The sequence below is a fragment of the Ranitomeya imitator genome, chromosome 6, assembly GCF_032444005.1.
Source record: "Ranitomeya imitator isolate aRanImi1 chromosome 6, aRanImi1.pri, whole genome shotgun sequence".
NCBI classification, from domain to species: Eukaryota; Metazoa; Chordata; class Amphibia; order Anura; family Dendrobatidae; genus Ranitomeya; species Ranitomeya imitator.
Genome location: NC_091287.1, coordinates 505,089,830 through 505,108,813, shown reverse-complemented (window position 1 = coordinate 505,108,813; position 18,984 = coordinate 505,089,830). Strand labels below are relative to the sequence as shown.

Genomic DNA, 18,984 nt, shown 5'->3' with positions numbered 1-18,984 from the left:
TTGGTGAAATTAGATCAGGCAGGTATGGAGTTCATTGTTTGCTTTTGATTACCCCTTTCTGCTATTTAAACCCCTGGGTCTCTGACTTCTACTGCCAGTCAGTGAGTTCTGCTTACCTGGTTTGAAGCTCTAGTCCTTGCTGCTCTGTTGTCTTCCTGATTTCTACTGTTTTCTGGCCTTGACTTGAATACTGAGCATCTGATTGATTTCCGATTTTGTCCCTGATGTGAACACCTTCTATTGGCCCCACGTAGCAACCCTTCTTGACTCTGGTTCACTCTTCCAGCAGGCAGCCCTTCTGTGGAAGCAATCCAGTGGATCCCATTGTAAGGGTACCGTCACACAGTGGCATTTTGATCGCTACGACGGCAGGATTTGTGACGTTCCAGCGATATATCCGTGACGTTCCAGCGATCTCGCTGTGTCTGACACGCTCCTGCGATCAGGGACCCCGCTGAGAATCGTACGTCGTAGCAGATCGTTTGAAACTTTCTTTCGTCGTCTAGTGTCCCGCTGTGGCGGCATGATCGCATGGTGTAACAAAGGTGTGCACGATATTGTATATGATGTGCGCATAGTAACCAACGGCTTCTACATCGCACATACGTCATGAAATTATCGCTCCAGCGTCGTACATTGCAAAGTGTGACAGCAGTCTACGACGCTGGAGCGATATTGTTACGATGCTGGAGCGTCACGGATCGTGCCGTCGTAGCGATCAAAATGCCACTGTGTGACGGTACCCTAAGACTAAATCCCTGTACAGGGATTAAAGGGTGAAGGTCAGGGTTTCCTCTTGAATCTGCCAGAGGGATTGGCTTGTTCTAAGTCTGTTTGAGGTAGCTTTTTTGAATCTGTGGCCTCTGTCAGATGTGACAATTACCTCATTTTGCTTCCTTCTCTCCCAAACACTGTGCTTCAGGATTATTTTACTTCCCAGATCATGCTCCTTTAAAATCTGCTTTTAACTGCAGCTTAGTAAAGATCCATACTCTATAGTCAAATAATCTGTGTACAGGACGTTTGCTGTCTGAGCCAATCTGCTCCCCACTGCTGTACATAGACTGTTTGAACCTAGTATATTGATTTTTGTTGAATAGCAGATAAAAGGAGTTCCTAAAGGAGCAATAATCACTGTTTAAATGGTGTTTTTATCTATCCTCCAAAAGATTTAATGCATTGCTTCAACACTCTTCTGTCTTGATTAGAATTTAATTTATGAGGACCAGGATGATAAATTATAAGGACCACCTACACATATGACAGAAGTTGATCAATCACTCCGGCTCTGACATGTTTAGGGACCTTCCTGCTCACCCAAATATTTCAAGATGAGAAATATCAATGTCTGGTCCTTTTATTTTCAGTCCAGCTAAGCAGATGACAGAGGAGTCTCAAAGTGACTTTCTCCCCTCTGTCCATTAAAAAGGTATGAATGCTCGACCCAGCCTGCATCTCTGGAGATAACTGTTGGCAGAACAGAGTGCCCATTGTAAGACGAGTGCCCATTGTAATGTGTCATTTACAATACTGGTGACTCTTCATGTTTCAGGAGTGTCTTTGGGCCCCTTCAGGCACCAGGTAAACCTCTGCACTATCAAATTATACATCATATGCTCTTTAAACTGCTACTTTTAGCAGCAATAAATATAATTTTACTGATCTTATGATATTTTTATAAGAGTAATATTTAGAGATGAGCAAACCCAAACTTAAAGGTTTGGCGCTCGTACCGGACAGTTAGTGTCTGGTGCTAAACTCCAAATACGGACTTTCCCCGGAACTCCGTTGCAATGTGCGGAGCTCAGAGTGAGGTCCATTGGGGAGAGACCAGTCCCAAAGTTCTCCATTGTTTTCATTGGATTCTGGTTCAAGTTCGGGTACAGTTCTGGTACCCGAACCGTGCTTTGGATCCGATCAATGTTTGGGTAGGGTACCAGAACCCAAAGTTCCACGGGTTCGCTCATCCCTAGTAATATTGAAACATGTTATATACAATGTTTTATATATGGTCTTCTCTTTATGCAGGACCATTTCGGTGAAAACTCATCATCAAGCTGTGAATTTCAATATATTTGAGGGGATGGTTTGCCACGGAGTCCCTCTCGTCACCATTGCTGGTGGAAGAGTTGTATATGAAAATAGAGCCCTGTACACTGTACCCGGCCACGGCAAATTTATCCCAAGAAAACCATTTGCTGACTATGTTTACAGCAGGGTTTTAAAAAGAGATAAGGTAAGCCTATGGAGGGTGATTAAGAGAGAAGATCAATATCAGGAGGGAGGCTTAAAGGGCTTATCTCATTACAGACAACTTTGGATAAACAGTTGTTTCGCCTTGGCGCTCTCCATCTACCATTTTTATTGGATTATATTCCTTGTGATGAATGGTTCCAAAGGGATTCGTCTTATGCCGAAACTCTAAAGCCTGCAATCATACCACAGGATCTTCCGCTGGGTCTAAATGGGGTAACTCCCCTCTGCCCCCTCTCATTATGCACCTAGCTTCTTAAAGGCATACTTACCAACATTTACTATACCTAATTTAAGACCTGAATGCCCCTTCCATGAAAATGCTCCCAAAACCTCCACTTTTGAGCAACTGTCCCCCATTTTGCAGTCCAGTTTATAAAATTTTCAGGACTTTTGGAAAGTATGGGAATGCCCTATGTTTCATTGTTGTACTTCTTTTTATGCATTTATGGCCATCTATTTATTAATATTGAAATCCAAGTAGAAGGAGATACTAGTTACTTCTTCAATCACTGATGTCACCAAATAACTACATTTCTACCCATTTTATTAACCTACTGAAAAACAAGAAATGCTGAGAAGGTAGTGTTCACACAGTGCAGTAAGGAACAAAATGTATTGCTTTCTCTTTTTTTTGGCCAAAATCAGGGTTTTAGTGGCCGAATAATACCACATACGAGGAACAAATACTGCTACATCATGGCGAGACCACATATTACCACCAGTGACATTATACACAGGAGCTCTGTATATAGTATACAGTGTATGGTGTCAGTGTACAGGTAACACACTGACTCACCAGTGACGTCTCTAGCTGAAGTCCTTCATCTTTGCTTTTCTTTTTCATCCAGCACAGATCACCGTCACTTCTTCCAGCCAGGACTTGTTTCTGCATAAAATAACACAGTTACCTAGACCACTTCTTCCAGAGCACATTCCCCTCTTTTTCCCTTTCTTCTACTCTACACATCTGAATACAGAGGTGCACCCACCATTAATATATAATTGGTTATTATGCAACCCACCATTCCAAAAATAAATTATAATCCACCACTGTGCACCCACTAACTATTAGGCTATGTGCACACGTTCAGGAATGTCTGCAGAATTTTCCTGAACAAAAACTTTTTCTGCAAGAAATCCGCATGCGTTTTTTTCACGTTTTTATCACATTTTTGCTTGTTTTTCTCACAGATTTTTCGCTTCTTTTCCGGAGCTTCCCAATGCAATAATATAGTGGCAAAAATGCAAAAAAATCTGCAAAATTAATGAACATGCTGCGTTTTTTACCGGAATGCTTTTTTTGAGGAAAAAAACTCAGCATGTCCACAAAAATTGCGGAAAGCATTTAAAATGATGGGATGCTTATGTATGCTTTTTTTAGCGTTTTTTTCTGCGGAAAATGGCTGAAAAAAACGCAAAAAAATCCTGAATGTGTGCACATAGCCTCAATAGCCACTTCCCCATTTAATAGATAAATTAATTAGCACCTATACTCTTTCCCCCAATTCATTGCCAGTCACTTCATCCTCAACGGCCCCCACTATGTACCTCCTGCTCTAACCCTAACCGATTTATTATATTTATATGCCCCTCCCGCCCCAATTCATTGTGATGTCTTTCTTTCCCACCCTCTATTCATTATCAACTGTTCTATCCCACATTCAATACATAATTTACTCCCCCACCCTCAAAATTCATTATTTGTTCTCCTCCTAGATCATCATTTGCTCTCCCCACCCCCCACCTTCAATTCATCATTTGCTCTCCCCACCCCCACCTTCAATTAAATTGCTGTCCCTCGCTCTCACAGAATTCATCATTTGCAGTCCCCCATCCCCTCCCCCCACTTCATCATTTGCAGTCGACCCACTTTAATTTAATTTGAAGTCCCCTTACTTCATCCATTGCAGTCCCCTATCACCCCTTCACTTCATCTGCAGTGCCCCTTCATCATTTACAGCCCCTATCCCCCTTTTATTTCATCATGGGCAGTCTCCCCTCAGACACACTTCATCATGTGCAGTCCCCTTCCCCCGAACTTCATCATGTGCAGCCCCCTTTCACCCACTTCATCATGTGCAGTCCCCCTTACCCCCATTTCATCATGTGCAGCCCCACTCCCTGCACTTTATCATGTGCAGTCCCCCTTACCCCCCATTTCATCATGTGCAGTCCCCTTCCCCAACTTCATCATGTGCAGTCCCCCTTACCCCCATTTCATCATGTGCAGCCCCCTCTCCCCCACTTCATGTGCAGTCCACCTTACCCCCATTTCATCATGTGCAGCCCCACTCTCCACACTTCATCACGTGCAGTCCCCCTTACCCCCCACTTCATCATGTGCAGTCCCCTTCCCCCAACTTCATATGCAGTCCCGTTCCCCCCACTTCATCATGTGCAGTATCCTTCCCACACTTCATCATGTGCAGTCCCCCTTAACCCCCACTTCATGTGCAGCCCCACTCTCTATTGATCATGTGCAGTTCCCCTTACCCCCCACTCCATCATGTACAGCCCCGGTTCCACTCCCCCCACTTCATCATGTGCAATCTCCTTTAACCCCCAAACACCATCATGTGTAATCTCCTTACACTCCCCACTTCATCACTTGCAGATACCATCTCCCCCTCACCTATTGAATTCATTTTATAAAGAAAACCAAAAAGTTTTTCATACTTACCTCAAAGACGCTCCCCAGCAGCGTAGCTCTGCTTCCAGCGTCCTGTACATGTCGGCACGTGCGCACTGACGTCTTTACGCCGACACTTGACTCGGAAGTACAGAGAACAAGGAGGGAGTGGGAGCTGCGCAGCCATCAAGGTTAGACGGCCATGCACAGCTCCCGGCCCCGACGCAGACATGTGCGCTGATGTGTGTGCTGATGTGTGCGCCACAGGCCCGCAGCGCACAGCACTTGGGGCCCGATGAGTAGAAGCACAGGAGCGGGGCCCTGGACCTGTTGGCACCCTTCTGTACTGCTGCTCACTGGGCCCCATACAACTGTAAGGGCAGTAATGCCCTGATGGCGGCCCTGCACGCGTCAATATGTTTGCAGAGGACATGGCCCCTAGTGGTGACATAAGGCAGCTACAATTTCTACAGATGTTCATATGGAGTAGTAGCGCTCGTCACTGAAGAAACACAATGCAAATGTATTTGATATATTTATATTACTAAAAAGCTCCAAAATAATTCAGCTTGTTTCAACATTATTAAACTAGCATCAGTAGAAATAGAGCTGCTTCCTTAAAAAGTCACCAGTGACTACTATCTCCTTTTTATGCATCATAATATAAAAAATATATCAACAAAAAACAAATTTGTGCAATTTTGTAAAGCAATTTTGGAGAAGTTTATAACTCTGTTTCTAGTGCAGGTTTTTGATATGTAATCTGAGAGCATGATGTAGGGGCAGAGACCCTAGTTCCAGCGATGTGTCACTTACTGGACTGCTTTGGTGCAGTTTTGATAGAACCCCTGTTTTCTCTGCTTTAATTGTAGCAGTGCTCAGAATGCTAAGCTGTCTATAACACCACTGATTGGTAGATTCCTGTATACACTGTCAGCAAACTGCCAATCAGTGGTGGGGGTGGGGTTACAAGATTAGCTGGACTGGCCTGCACATGAGACCTAGTCAGGCTGTGATAATCTCCTGCTGATAAAACACTGATTGTATTAGAACTACAACTCACAGACTTATAAGATATGCTGTTCTAAGATTAAATAGGAAAAACTTGCTGACAGATTCCCTATAAATACAGTTTACAAGAAAAAGCCCTATTGTGAGGCTAACACAGCAAAGGCTCTGGCATAATGAATAACTGTACATCCCAATCGGCTCCAATCTGAGCCCTGATCACCATTCCTTTGTACTCCAGCACTTTGTCTATCAATGTATTTTACCAAGGCCTTCTTTTTCAGGTATGTCAACCAGTCCCAGTGCAGAGAGAGCCATATACAGGAGAAGTCATCCAGATCAAATAAATGGTGCGTCATTTACTATGACATTAATATAAGATGTACATATGACTTCTAGCATGACCAGGAAAGCTAAATGTACTCCTAAATTACACAAGTTTTCTCAAACTTCATAAATTCTGACTGAGTTAACATAAAAATACCTAATATTAGAAGATTGTGATATGACAATTGAGTTTCTTGGTTTAGAGCTGCAGCAGAGCCGATTTTGTCATTTAGCGCGAGGACCTGCCACTTGCCATACAAAAACCTGTCATGATAAAGTTTTAGTTAGGGCTCATTCACACGTCCGACTTTCACATACTAGTGCTATCTGTGTTTTTCATGGAAACCATTTGTGCCTGTGATAGTCTAGGGGTCCATTCACATGTCCATGATTTTTTGAGGACAAAAGAGTCCGTGGAAAATCGCCGAGATGTGTCCAATTTTGATATGAGGGTCAGATAAAAATTGGCAATACAAGTCAATGAGTCTGTGAAAAAAATTGGACCGGACTCAGATGACATCGAGTGGGGTCCGATTTTCACGAATTATCAGAATGGAGAAAGTGTAGAATTTTCTCTTTTTTTTGTATTATTTCTCCACTTACCAAATAAACAGATGACGCTCGGACCACACTCTGATCAAACTCTGATCAACGACCGATCAGAATACTTGTTCCATTTTTGTCGTATGTGGAAAAATCAGACACTTAAACGATCCTTTACAGGCCGGTTTCACACGTCAGTGTCTCCGGTACGTGAGGTGACAGTTTCCTCACGTACCGGAGACACTGACACACGTAGACACATAAAAATCACTGCATCTGTTCAGATGTCAGTGATTTTTTGCGGACCGTGTCTCCGTGTGCCAAACACGGAGACATGTCAGTGTTCGTGGGAGCGCACGAATTACACAAACCCATTAAAGTCAATGGGTCCGTGTAAAACACGTACCGCACACGGACGTTGTCCGTGTGCAGTCTGTGTGCCGTGCAGGAGACAGCGCTACATTAAGCGCTGTCCCCCCCACATGGTGCTGAAGCCGCAATTCATATCTTCCCTGCAGCAGCGTTTGCTGCATAGAAGATATGAATAATAGTGTTTAAAATAAAGATCTATGTTCCCCCCGCCCTCCCACCCCCTGTGCGCCCCCCCACCCTCTGTGCGCCCCCCCCCCCCCCCCCCCCCGCTGTTCTGAAAATACTCACCCGCCTCCCTCGTTGGCTGTCGCTGCTTCCTGGTCTGGCCGCATATTCTCCTGTATGTGGTCACGTGGGGCCGCCGATTACAGTCATGAATATGTGGCTCCACCTCCCATAGGTGAGACCACGTTAAAATGTTCAGTTTCTCTGATTTTTCTCTCTTTATAGGTATATTTTTTGCATAAAATGTACATTGTTGTTTTATTCTGTAAGCTACTGACAACATGTCTCCGAAATTCAAAGTTAAATTTTTTTAATTTTTTTGCAGCAAATGAAAAATCATCAAAATAATAAAAAAAGAAACAGTGCTTTCAGAACTCAAATCATGCAAAGAAAACAAGTTCTTATTAATTTAGAAACAGCATTACTCCTGTTTTAACCTATGAAGAGTTCAGAAATCAAATCAATATTTGGTGGAATAACCATGATTTTTAATCACAGCTTTTATGCATCTTGGCATGCGTCTTGATCACCTAATCAGAAGCACATTAAGTAGAATGAGGTGTACTTTGGTTGGAATTCAGCTGACACTGGAATGGAATGGCTGTCAGACATGTAGAGATGGTGATTTTTTAGAAAACTATGCAGTGGTCTCTTAATTTTTGCCAAAGTTGTACATAGAGCTAAGAAGATGTCATTACGTATTATTGTCTTGAGTTTATCTTTTTTTGCCTATTTAAAGCTTCTGCTTCTTTTCTTTTTTTTTCCTTCCTAAGGACAATACATCCGTGACGCCAATCAAAGCTGGAAACAAAAAAACAAAACAAAGCAAAAGTGGTGCACTGTACCGCACTGGCCATCATTCCTTCATTCCTTGACTCTGCATCTCTTATTTTTCTCAGAGCAACTACTTAAACATTTCCTCGTTTCCCATCAGTCGTCGTTCTTGCTCTTTTAACTAAAGCAACCCTTGCCAGCTAATTTGAAACCTATGGGCAATTTATCATCAAGACACTGAGCATACATTATATCATATTTTATGCAGTTTGAAGCTTTTATCTGCTATAATAACCAACCAGATATGTATGAAATATATCATAAGTATTAATATATCTGCCACATAATATAAGGTTTTTTTTATTTCCTAATCTCCATAGAGCTGGGTAGAAAAGCTAAATGGTATCATTTGCAGCAACTTATTATATATGGCTTTTTAAAAAGTTGGTTATACCTGTTACACCTGTTAAAGAAGCAAGACAGAAGAAGAATCGATGCCTTCGAAATGTGGTGCTGGAGAAGGATGTTATCAATACCATGGATGGCAAGAAGAAGAAACCAATCAATTTTGGAACAAATCAAGCCACACATGTCACTCGAAGCAAGGATCACCAAGCTACGACTTGTCTACTTTGAGCAAATCATACGAAGAGAGAAATCACTGGAGAAGGACATCATGGTCGGAAGAATAGAAAGAACAAGGCGAAGAGGAAGACCAGCAACCCGATGGCTTGATACTATCAAGATAAGACCCTGATGGACCTATCTAGGCTTGCACAAGATCGATTTTCCTACAGGGCGTTCATCCATCAAGTCACCATGGCTCGAGATCGAGCTGAAGGCCGTTAAATAATAATAATAATAATAATATACCTGTTACACAACTGTCAGCTAAACTCTTATACTGTCAGGAGCTATCTCTCCTCACCCTCCATACATATGACTTGGCCAAATGTGCATGTGCTCCAAATGAGGAGGCGGGGTATGCAGACACTGGGGGAAAAGAGGATTGGGTGTGCAAATTCATCATCTCTGATCCCTTTCTCCAAAAAACCATCTTTTGTTGGAGCAGATTCAGGAGGCCTTCTACACTTTAGATGGTCTGCAGCTCCTGTCAAAATCGACAGGTACAGCAAGCATTAATCTAATAAGTATGACTTACAAGTGCTTCTTACTAAATTAGAATATCATCAAAAAGTTAATTTATTTCAGTTCTTTAATACAAAAAGTGAAAATCATATATTATATAGAGTCATTACAAACAGAGTGATCTATTTCAAGTGTTTATTTCTGTTAATGTTGATGATTATGGATTACAGCCAATTAACACCCCAAAGTGATTATCTCAGTAAATTAGAATAATTAACAAAAAACACCTGCAAAGGCTTCCTAAACGTTTAAAATGGTCCCTAAAGGTACCGTCACACTCAGCGACGCTGCAGCGATATAGACAACGAGCCGATCGCTAGAGCGTCGCTGTTTAGGTCGCTGTAGAGACGTCAAACACAGCAGCTCCAGAACGATGCAGGAGCGATCCAGTGACGTAGCAGCGACTCACTTATCGTTCTCGCTGGTTGTTAGCTCCATGTAAAACATTGCTGGCATCATTGCTTTTGCTGTCAAACACGACGATACACGCCGACCAGACAACCAAATAAAGTTCTGGACTTCTAGCTCCGACCAGCGATGGCACAGCGGGATCCAGATCGCTGCTGTGTGTCAAACACAAAGAGATCGCTATCCAGGACGCTGCAACGTCACGGATCATTGTCGTTCTCGTTGTAAAGTTGCTGAGTGTGAAGGTACCTTTAGTCTGTTTCAGTAGGCTCCACAATCATGGAGAAGACTGATGACTTGACAGATGTCCAAAAAGCAGTCATTGACACACTCCACAAGGAGGGTATGCCACAAAAGGTCATTGCTAAAGAAGCTGGCTGTTCACAGAGTGCTGGATCCAATCCTAATAATGGCAAGTTGAGTGGAAGGAAAAAGTGTGGTAGAAAAATTTGCACAAACGACCTGCATAACCGCAGCCTTGAAAGGATTGTTAAGAAAAGGCCATTCAAAAATTTGGGGGAGATTCACAAGGAGTGGACTGCTGCTGGAGTCATTGCTTCAAGAGCCACCACACACAGACGTATCCAGGACATGGACTACAAGTGTCACATTTCTTGTGTCAAGCCACTCATGACCAACAGACAACGCCAGAAGCGCCTTACTTGGGCCAAGGAGAAAAAGAACTGGACTGTTGCTCAGTGGTCCAAGGTGTTGTTTTCATATGCAAGTATATTTTGCATTTAATTTGGAAATCAAGGTCCCAGATTCTGGAGGAAGAGTGGAGAGGCCACAATCCAAGCTGCTGGAGGTCTAGTGTGAAGTTTCCACAATCAGTGATGGTTTGGGGAGTCATGTCATCTGCTGGTGTAGGTCCACTGTGTTTTATCAAGACCAAAGTCAGTGCAGCCGTCCACCAGTAAATTTTACAGCACTTCATGCTTCCCTCTGCTGACAAGCTTTTTGGAGATGGAAATTTCATTCTCCAGCCGGACTTGGTCCCTGTCCACACTGCCAAAAGTACCAATACCTGGTTTACAAACAACAGTATCACTGTGCTTGATTGGCAGCAAACTCGCCTGACCTTAACCCCATAGAGAATCTATGGGGCATTGTCAAGAGGAAGATGAGAGACACCAGACCCAACAATGCAGACGAGCTGAAGGCTGCTATCAAAGCAACCTGGGCTTCCATAACACCTCAGCAGCGACACAGGCTGATCGCCTCCATGACACACCACACTGATGCAGTAATTGATGCAAAAGGATCTCTGACCAAGTATTGAGTGCATTTACTGAACATACATTTCAGTAGGCCAACATTTCGGATTTTAAAATCATTTTTCAAGCTGGTGTTATAAAGTATTCTAATTTACTGACATAATGACTTTTGGGTTTTCATTGTCTGTAAGTCATAATCATCAACATTAACAGAAATAAACACTTGAAATAGATCACTCTGTTTGTAATGACTCTATATAATATGAGTTTCACTTTTTGAATTGAAAAAAAATAATTTTTTGATGATATTCTAATTCAGTGAGATGCACTTGTAGGTCTTCTCGACAGGTAACTTCACTCTAGGCGTTTTTTCAACTTTTTTAATGCATATTTTTAACTGCGCTTTACAGTACCAGCTATGTCTATGAGATTTCAGAAATCTCATGCACACAGCTTGTTTTTTTTTGTCATTAACCCCTTAATGACAGCCAATACGTCTTTTAATTGACCTGACATATAAGAGACTAGCCTCCCCATACAGGGGACAATCCAGTAGCTGTCGGCTGTACACTATAGCTGACAACTTGCTGCATCAGCCACGATCAGTGTTTGCACCGTCCAACTCTGTTTAACCCCTTAGATGCTGCTGTCAATAGTGACTACACCATTATAAATGGTTAACAGAGTGTTGGGGCTTCCTATTTAACCAAATTGGTGCCCTCAGATCATGATTGTATGGTCCTGATGTTTACCATGGCAGTTTATGACCAAATAGCGGCCTTAGAGTCTGACGGCTGTAGTAATCTGTTCAGAAGTTACCGGCATTTAGGTGGTAAAAATACACATTTTCATTCCTGTCATGCCATTTTGCATTAATTCATGTAAAGCACCTGAAGAGTTAATAAACTACCTGACAGCAGTTTTCAATATGTCACGGGGTGCTGTTTTTTAAAATGGTATCACGTTTTGGGAGTTTCCCAATATATGAGACCCCTAAAGTCACTTCAATCATGGATAAGTCCCTAAAAAATTTTTTTGTACATTTCCTTGAAAAAAAATGAAAAATTGCTGCTACATTTTTAATCCTCCAAAAATGCTAACAAAATAAAATAACATTTTACAAATGGTGCTGATGTAAATTAGACATGTGGGAAATGTTATTTATTAATGTTTTGCTGTGGTATGACCATCTGGATTAAAGGGATAATCATTCAAAGTTTGAAAATTGCTAATTTTTTACCATTTTTCTCAAATTTTTGATATTTTTTATAAATAAACACAAAAAATATTGACCTAAATTTACCATTATCATAAAGTATAATGTGTCACGAAAAAACAGTCTCAAAATCACTGGGATTTGTTGAAGCCTTACAGAGTTATTACCACATAAAGTGACACTGGTCAGATTTAAAAAATGTAGCTCCGTCACTAAGGGGTTAATATTTTCGGCTTTGCATGTTTTTTTTTTGCGCAATAGAGCATGTCACTTCTTTCTCTCAAAAAGTCTGATAAATCCACAGGAAAAATGCAGGTATCAGGCTTTGCTGCATTTTTGGGGCCAAAACCGGATTCTGTAGAATAGGACATTTTTTTTTTCTTTTTTGCACTAAACTTTATCAGTATGCACAAGAGCCAAATCTAGCGTGCCAAAACCGCAGCAAAAATGCAGTGAAAAATGCAATGAAAACCTGCTTTTTTATGCAGCTTCTTTCCTGCCAAGAGATCAGGTTTTGCTGCAGAAAATAAAAACGCTGAAAAAACGTCTAGTGTGAAGGTGAAGATAGAATGGCACCAAGTGTTTCATCCACGAATATGGTATAACGTGGGGTATGCCTAGACTGTCAAACAAACAGCGCTGGAAAATGGAGACTCAATTTAGAACCACTGTGGCATGCGGTAATCAAAAGCATTAGGGTGGTGCTCAACGAAAAAGCAATGAAGGTCCAAGGAATGAAGAAAAAATAAAGTGGCACTCACCCAATATTGCTGTATGAAAAATGTCCTTTATTCAGAGTATACACTCACAGACATCGGGTGGAGAGGCGGCTTGGTAGGAAGGGAGGTGCAAGAGGACGACGGCCGTTTCGCGCCTGCGCGCTTCAACGGGTCCGTTCTTCATTCCTTGGAACGTCTAGTGTGAACTTACCCTACTACTTATTAGGAAACTGAGAAAAAAAACAATTAAATGACAATGGCAACTCTGCTACATGGAGGAAGGACTTGTAATGTGTTCTGATTGCTGGGAGCCACAGGCAGCACTAACAAGTCACGTTACCCTAACCGGGAATTTAAATAAAAGCCTATGGCATCAACCATCTTGTTCAGAATGTATATACAAAGGTTTCAGGGTTCACAGCGGTTCTTTATATGCAGGAGCTATGATGTAACAACGCCACAGTACATATTAAATGCTACAACTATATATTTGCTGCACAATATTTCTCACTGTCTTGTCTGATTATTTACTATGGACGTTGCTTTTTTTAAGCTACAATAAAAGTAAAATAATACATCTTCTAATAAAACATTTTATTTACAGATTTGGTGGTTTAGACATTTCAGGGTAATGTATAGAAAAGCTAAAAAAAAATGGCGTAGCATTGCATGGGCACGGCTGCGGGTTCTACCTTCATAATGTCGGCACCATTAACTGTTTTTATTTTTTAATACTATGATAAAAGGACTTCTGTATGGGACCATGGGTGCGGATTCTGTAAATTGGAAACTACTGTGTAGGTGCTAAGTGACCGTCGTGTGAAAACATACTACATGGAGAAAACCAAATTGTACAAAATATCCAGCAACACGTCCAAGAGGAAAGGGTAAGATAAAACTAAAGACTTATTGGATCATATCATATTATAGAGATGTGGATTATATGGAAAAATGTATTCGAGCATCTACATATTACACTTTGAGGACCTTTTACAACATTCTGTTCTAAATCCTTAACTATTGGAGGACTTGGGTCCTATTTTGCAGTTATAACACCTTCTGCTCTTCTGGGAAGATTTTCTGCAAGATTTTGGAGATGTGTGTCGGAATTTTTGCCCATTCATCCAGAAGAGCATTTGTGAAATGAGACACTGATGTTGGAGGAGAGGCCGAGCTCACAATCTACATATTAGTTCATCCCAAAGGTGTTGTATGGGGTTGAGCTCAGGGCTCAGTGCGGAAGGTCATGTTCTTCTACACTTCCAACTTTGATGCCTTGTTTTCATTGGGGTATAGTGATGCTGGAAAAGTGCCTTCTCCAAACCGTTTCCAACAATTTTGGAAGCTACAATTGTCCAAAATGTCCTGGTATGCTGAAGTATTAAGTTTTCCCTTCACTATAACTAAGGAGATAGGACAACTCCTCAAGAAAAACAATACATAGCATTATCCTTACCCCACCAAACTTTACAATTGGAATAATACAGTCAGGTGGGTAAACCCCAGACTCGTCCATTTTACTACCAGATTACCATACAGAACACATTTCCATTGCTCCAAAGTCCAGTGGTGGGGCTATATACCACCCCATCTGACGTCTGACATTGTGCCTGGTGATGTAAGGCTTGTATGTAGCTACTCAGGGTGGATACCCATGCAATGAGGCTCTCAGCACACAGCCTTCATGTGATGTTTGGACTCTGCAGTTATTGAATCAGCAGAGCTTTTATGTCCTTTGACCCTCAACATTCGATGACCCCGGTCTGTCATTATATATGGTGTCCGCTTTGTGACTGAGTTTCTGCGGTTCCAAAATGCAGAAGGAATGTCACAAATTGACTTCAGTAAAGTCCTATTACAGGACCACACTGGTAACCGTGACCTCTTTACCATCAGCCATTTTGTTAGTAAAGGAAGACATCAAGGCGAGGGGCAGGATTTTGTGCACCTGTGGCAATGGGACTGAATGAAAAACTAAAATGTAAAGATTAGGAGGTGTGTCCCAATACTTTTGTCCATGCATCTGTGCGCTTTTACTTGGCATCATCATTGGTATCACTTGTTCAGTGCACACAATTCAAGTAGCAGTATTTTTTTTTAAATGTACATGCACTTTCAAAAAACTTTAACAAAAGTTTACTAAAAGTGGGATCACACTCATGAACAATAATGACATCAGTGGTGTGTCCACATTATTTAGAGAAGTTAGATGATCAAGAAATTAATGACATATGGCTATGATTTTTGAGTGACTTGCATAGACAGCCATTATTGCCGATGGCTATCTATGCTGCCTTCCGTAGGTGGAGTGGCATGGCTTTACTCTTCTGTAGGCACCAGAACAATCCACTGTTACAATTCTATCCAGTCTACACAATTCAATGTGACCTTCTGATTTAAGTGTCAAAGAAAGCAAAATGCTCCCAAAATATTGGCTTGGGTGGGTACAATTATAGCAAACGCTCAGCTGTGGGAAGTATTCTTTTTATTCCTTTTAACAGGGAAAAAAATTAAGCAGAAATATCCAAAATGGTGAAAAATGAAAACCCAAATTAGAATACATCAGGAACATTTTATTACATGGTGATTAAGCTTTTTTTTTTTAAATAAAACTGGAAATGATTTACAATGGTCTCGGCTTTCAACAATCCTTACTTTTTAAATAGTTCACTTGACAATAAGCAGAACACAAAAGCCCAACCTCATTAAGGCTGGCATACAAAATACCATTTATTCTGACTCCATAACTAGGTTGCGAGTGTGATGGCTCTTGAGACACTGTTTCTTGTCTGTGTCTATCTTTGTACCAATACTCACATGAAAAGATTTCATCAGATAGCTTGACTATACTCCAGAGGCACGTAAGAAGATAACAGGAAACATATTGGAACAAATTATTAAACAGCATGCATGTAAGTACTTGGATAGGAATACAGTAATTATCTATAGATCCAGAATGGGATTATGGCAAACAAGTCATGCCAGAATAAACTAATTTCCTTGTATTATGGAACCACTGACTGGGTGGATCAGGGAAATGCGGTAGATATAGTACCATATTTTTCAGACTTTAAGAAGCAATTTTTTTCCTCCAAAAATGTGGAGGAAAATGGGTGGTGCATCTTATAGTCCAGATGTCCCTAATCTGGCTGCGGTGGGGAGGTGGGAGAGTGGCAGTGGCAGAGCTGCGGGTCACAGAGGCAGGAGCCGGCTGCTGCTGCTAACTTCTGTGCCCGCTGCTAAAGAGAAATGAATATTCACTCCATTCCATCCCATGGGAGTGGAAAGGAGTGAATATTAATTTCTCTTTAATAGCAAGCATAGCATTATCCGCAGCAGCTGGTTTCTTGCCGGCTAATTAAGGCAATAAATATTCACTGCATTTCACTCACATAGGCATGGAATGCAATGAATATACTTCCCTCAGCTGCGGCTGACACTGTGCTTGCTAAAGAGCAATTAATACTCACTGTGCTCCACACACACATCCCAGCACGGAGAACAGTGAGTATTCTGGCAGCTGTCCTCAGTGGCTTGTAAGCAGCGTGTGACGTCACTGCCATGCGCTGCTTACAAGCATAAAGCAGCTGCTGGCACCGCAGCAGGATGCTGCAAGGGCATGCAGGGAAGGTAAAAATGTTTTGTTTTCTGCTGTGGCCATGCATACCAGGTTTGGGAAGGTGGACAATCATACCAAGGTAAGGATGGGGCCATGCATACCAGGACGGAGATGGGGGCCCTGCATACCACAATAGGGATTGGGGATAAGGATGGGGCCGTGCATACGAGAATAAGGTTGGGGCCAATCATACCAGGATAAGGATGTGGCCATGCATACCAAAATAAGGATGGGGTCATGCATGCCAGGATAATGATGGGGTCATGCATACCAGGATAATGATGGGGCCATGTATACCAGGATAAGGATGGGGCTATGCATACCAGGACAGAGATGGGGTCCCTGCATACCATGATAGTGATTGGGGCCAATCATACCAGGATAAGGATGGGGCCATATATACCAGGACGGAGATGGGGACCCTACATACTACATACCAGGATAGGGATTGGGGCCATGCATACCAGGACTGAGATGGGGGCCCTGCATACCAGGATGGGGATGAAGGGGCTATGCATACCAAGACAGAGATAAGGGAGCCATGTATACCAGGATGAGGGATATTAAGTATAGAATTGACCACATTTTTTGCTACAATTTTTTTTCCTAATTTCCTCATCTAAAACCTAGGTGCATCTTATGGTCCAGTGTGTCTTATAGACCGAAAAATACGATATATCTCGACTTCAGCAAAGCAGTTAATAAAGGATAGTGAAACGATAGTAAGTGATTACCTGCGCTGTAAGGTGTACCTAAAGTTGAGCTCTAGAGTTGTGCATGGGGGCAACACATTCAATAAAGGCCTAAAAGAATGTAGTTATGCACTTACTAATGCTGCAGTGAACGTAGTCTCCAGGTGAGATGCGTGGATCCTCCCCAAAATAGTGTGACCGACTCCGTGCTGCAGGATAAAGAGGCTGGGGGATGGCGGTAGCGCCCAGATCCCCACACAGCAGCTCAGGCAATCGGATGCCGGGAACAGGTAGACACCGCCAACTTCTAGCGTGCCCCGGCCGGAAGCAACGCTGAAGCAGTGGCGGAGGGTGAGGGGGCGTGGCGGGTAGTGTGACGTCACACGGCAAGTGGGCGGGCGCGTATGGGGATTGTCCAATCCAACGCGTTTCGAAGATTGCGATCCTTCTCCGTCAGGGCTGGAGTTCCCCATGTAACCCTCCCCTTATATAGCAGTTGCCTGCCCGACCCCTTCAAAGGAAAACTACCTGTATACCTGATTGATGGGAGTACTAGTTGGGGAATTGAATGCAGAGTAATCAGTGCACCTGTGAACAGGCTAGATTGCGGCACATAGACCGGTAATAAGTTAGAGACTTGGGGGCATGCATAGATTGAGAACTGTGTAATCAGATGGAGAACATGGTGTTTAAAATTAGGGATACGCTGTACAAAATTCAATGCCCCCAGAATTCATAGGGCATGCATAGAGAGAAGTAGCAAGAGGATATGAAATAAATAAATGGCATTAAAACTAAGAAATTTGAACAAATATGGTTAAAATAAGTAAGAACATATCTAGATGTACAGCATCCAATAATAAGACACATATAATAATAAAAATAAAATCCTATGATTTTAATAAAAGGCAAATTTTGCAATAGATGAATCATGATAAAATTGGAATTGTAGGACTAAAATACGGGAACCCTCCAGGATCCCTAACTCCGACACCTTTTATTCATAGATGGCTGGGTATACATAAATTAATAAAAAATTCAAAAATTGTATTAAAAAGCATATAACTCAATTTCATGATTGAGTCCTTTGGGGGCCAGGCTATCTAGCATAAAAATCCACTTAGATTCAACCCTGGACATTGCTCGTAAAAAGTCCCCAACCCTAGGAATTTGCTGGACTGTTTGAATTCCACAAAAAAGAACAACTGCACACGATCGGTTGTGCTTTTCTAAGAAATGGCGGGATAATGGGTGACCCTTAAAGCCCTTCTGGATGTTGTCTAAGTGCTCCTTAACTCTGACCTTAAGGGGCCTCTTAGTTCGGCCCACATATATTTTATTGCAAGGACACTGTAATATATAGATTATGCTTGCCGTTTCACAGGATATGCTATTTTTGATTAGAAATTTCCTAGTGCCACTTGAGTCCATAAACGTGTTTTGGACAAACTGCTTTAGGGATGTGCGTTTACAACACGAACATCTGCCACATGACCTGAATCCCCACTTATGAGAATCTACTGCTTTGATGGGTGCCCCTTTTGAGAGAACTATTTTGGTTGTTGGCGCTAGAAGCAGGCCCAAATTTTGCGCCCTTGTATAAACAAATCTAGGCTTGATGGGTAATAAACCTCCAATGTTTTTGTCACCTTGCAAAATAGGCCAATGTTTCTTCTTTATATTCATAAACTTATTGTGCCCTGAATGGAATTGTGTGACTATAGGTAATTTTTTTATTTGCTGTTGGATATCTGGGGGGTTGTTTGTCGTCTTGGCTTTATAGATTAGGCTTTCTCTTGGCATATGACCAACTACCTGTCGAGCCACATC

At 42.0% G+C, this 18,984-nt stretch overlaps 1 protein-coding gene across 2 annotated transcripts in view; it reads left to right on the top strand.

The window, feature by feature from the left end:
* The window catches only part of DPYS (dihydropyrimidinase), a 96,508-nt gene extending 83,060 nt beyond the window's left edge, over positions 1 to 13,448 (top strand). Inside the window, exons 8-10 of one of the 2 annotated variants that reach the window (XM_069731761.1) lie at positions 2,029 to 2,236; positions 6,178 to 6,243; positions 8,134 to 13,448. In XM_069731761.1, the coding sequence (XP_069587862.1) occupies positions 2,029 to 2,236; positions 6,178 to 6,240 (271 nt within the window). In that variant the 3' untranslated portion in view covers positions 6,241 to 6,243; positions 8,134 to 13,448. The remainder of the gene's footprint in view (positions 1 to 2,028; positions 2,237 to 6,177; positions 6,244 to 8,133) is intronic. The other variant, XM_069731762.1, reaches the window with a different exon arrangement.
* Positions 13,449 to 18,984: the final 5,536 nt, after the last annotated feature.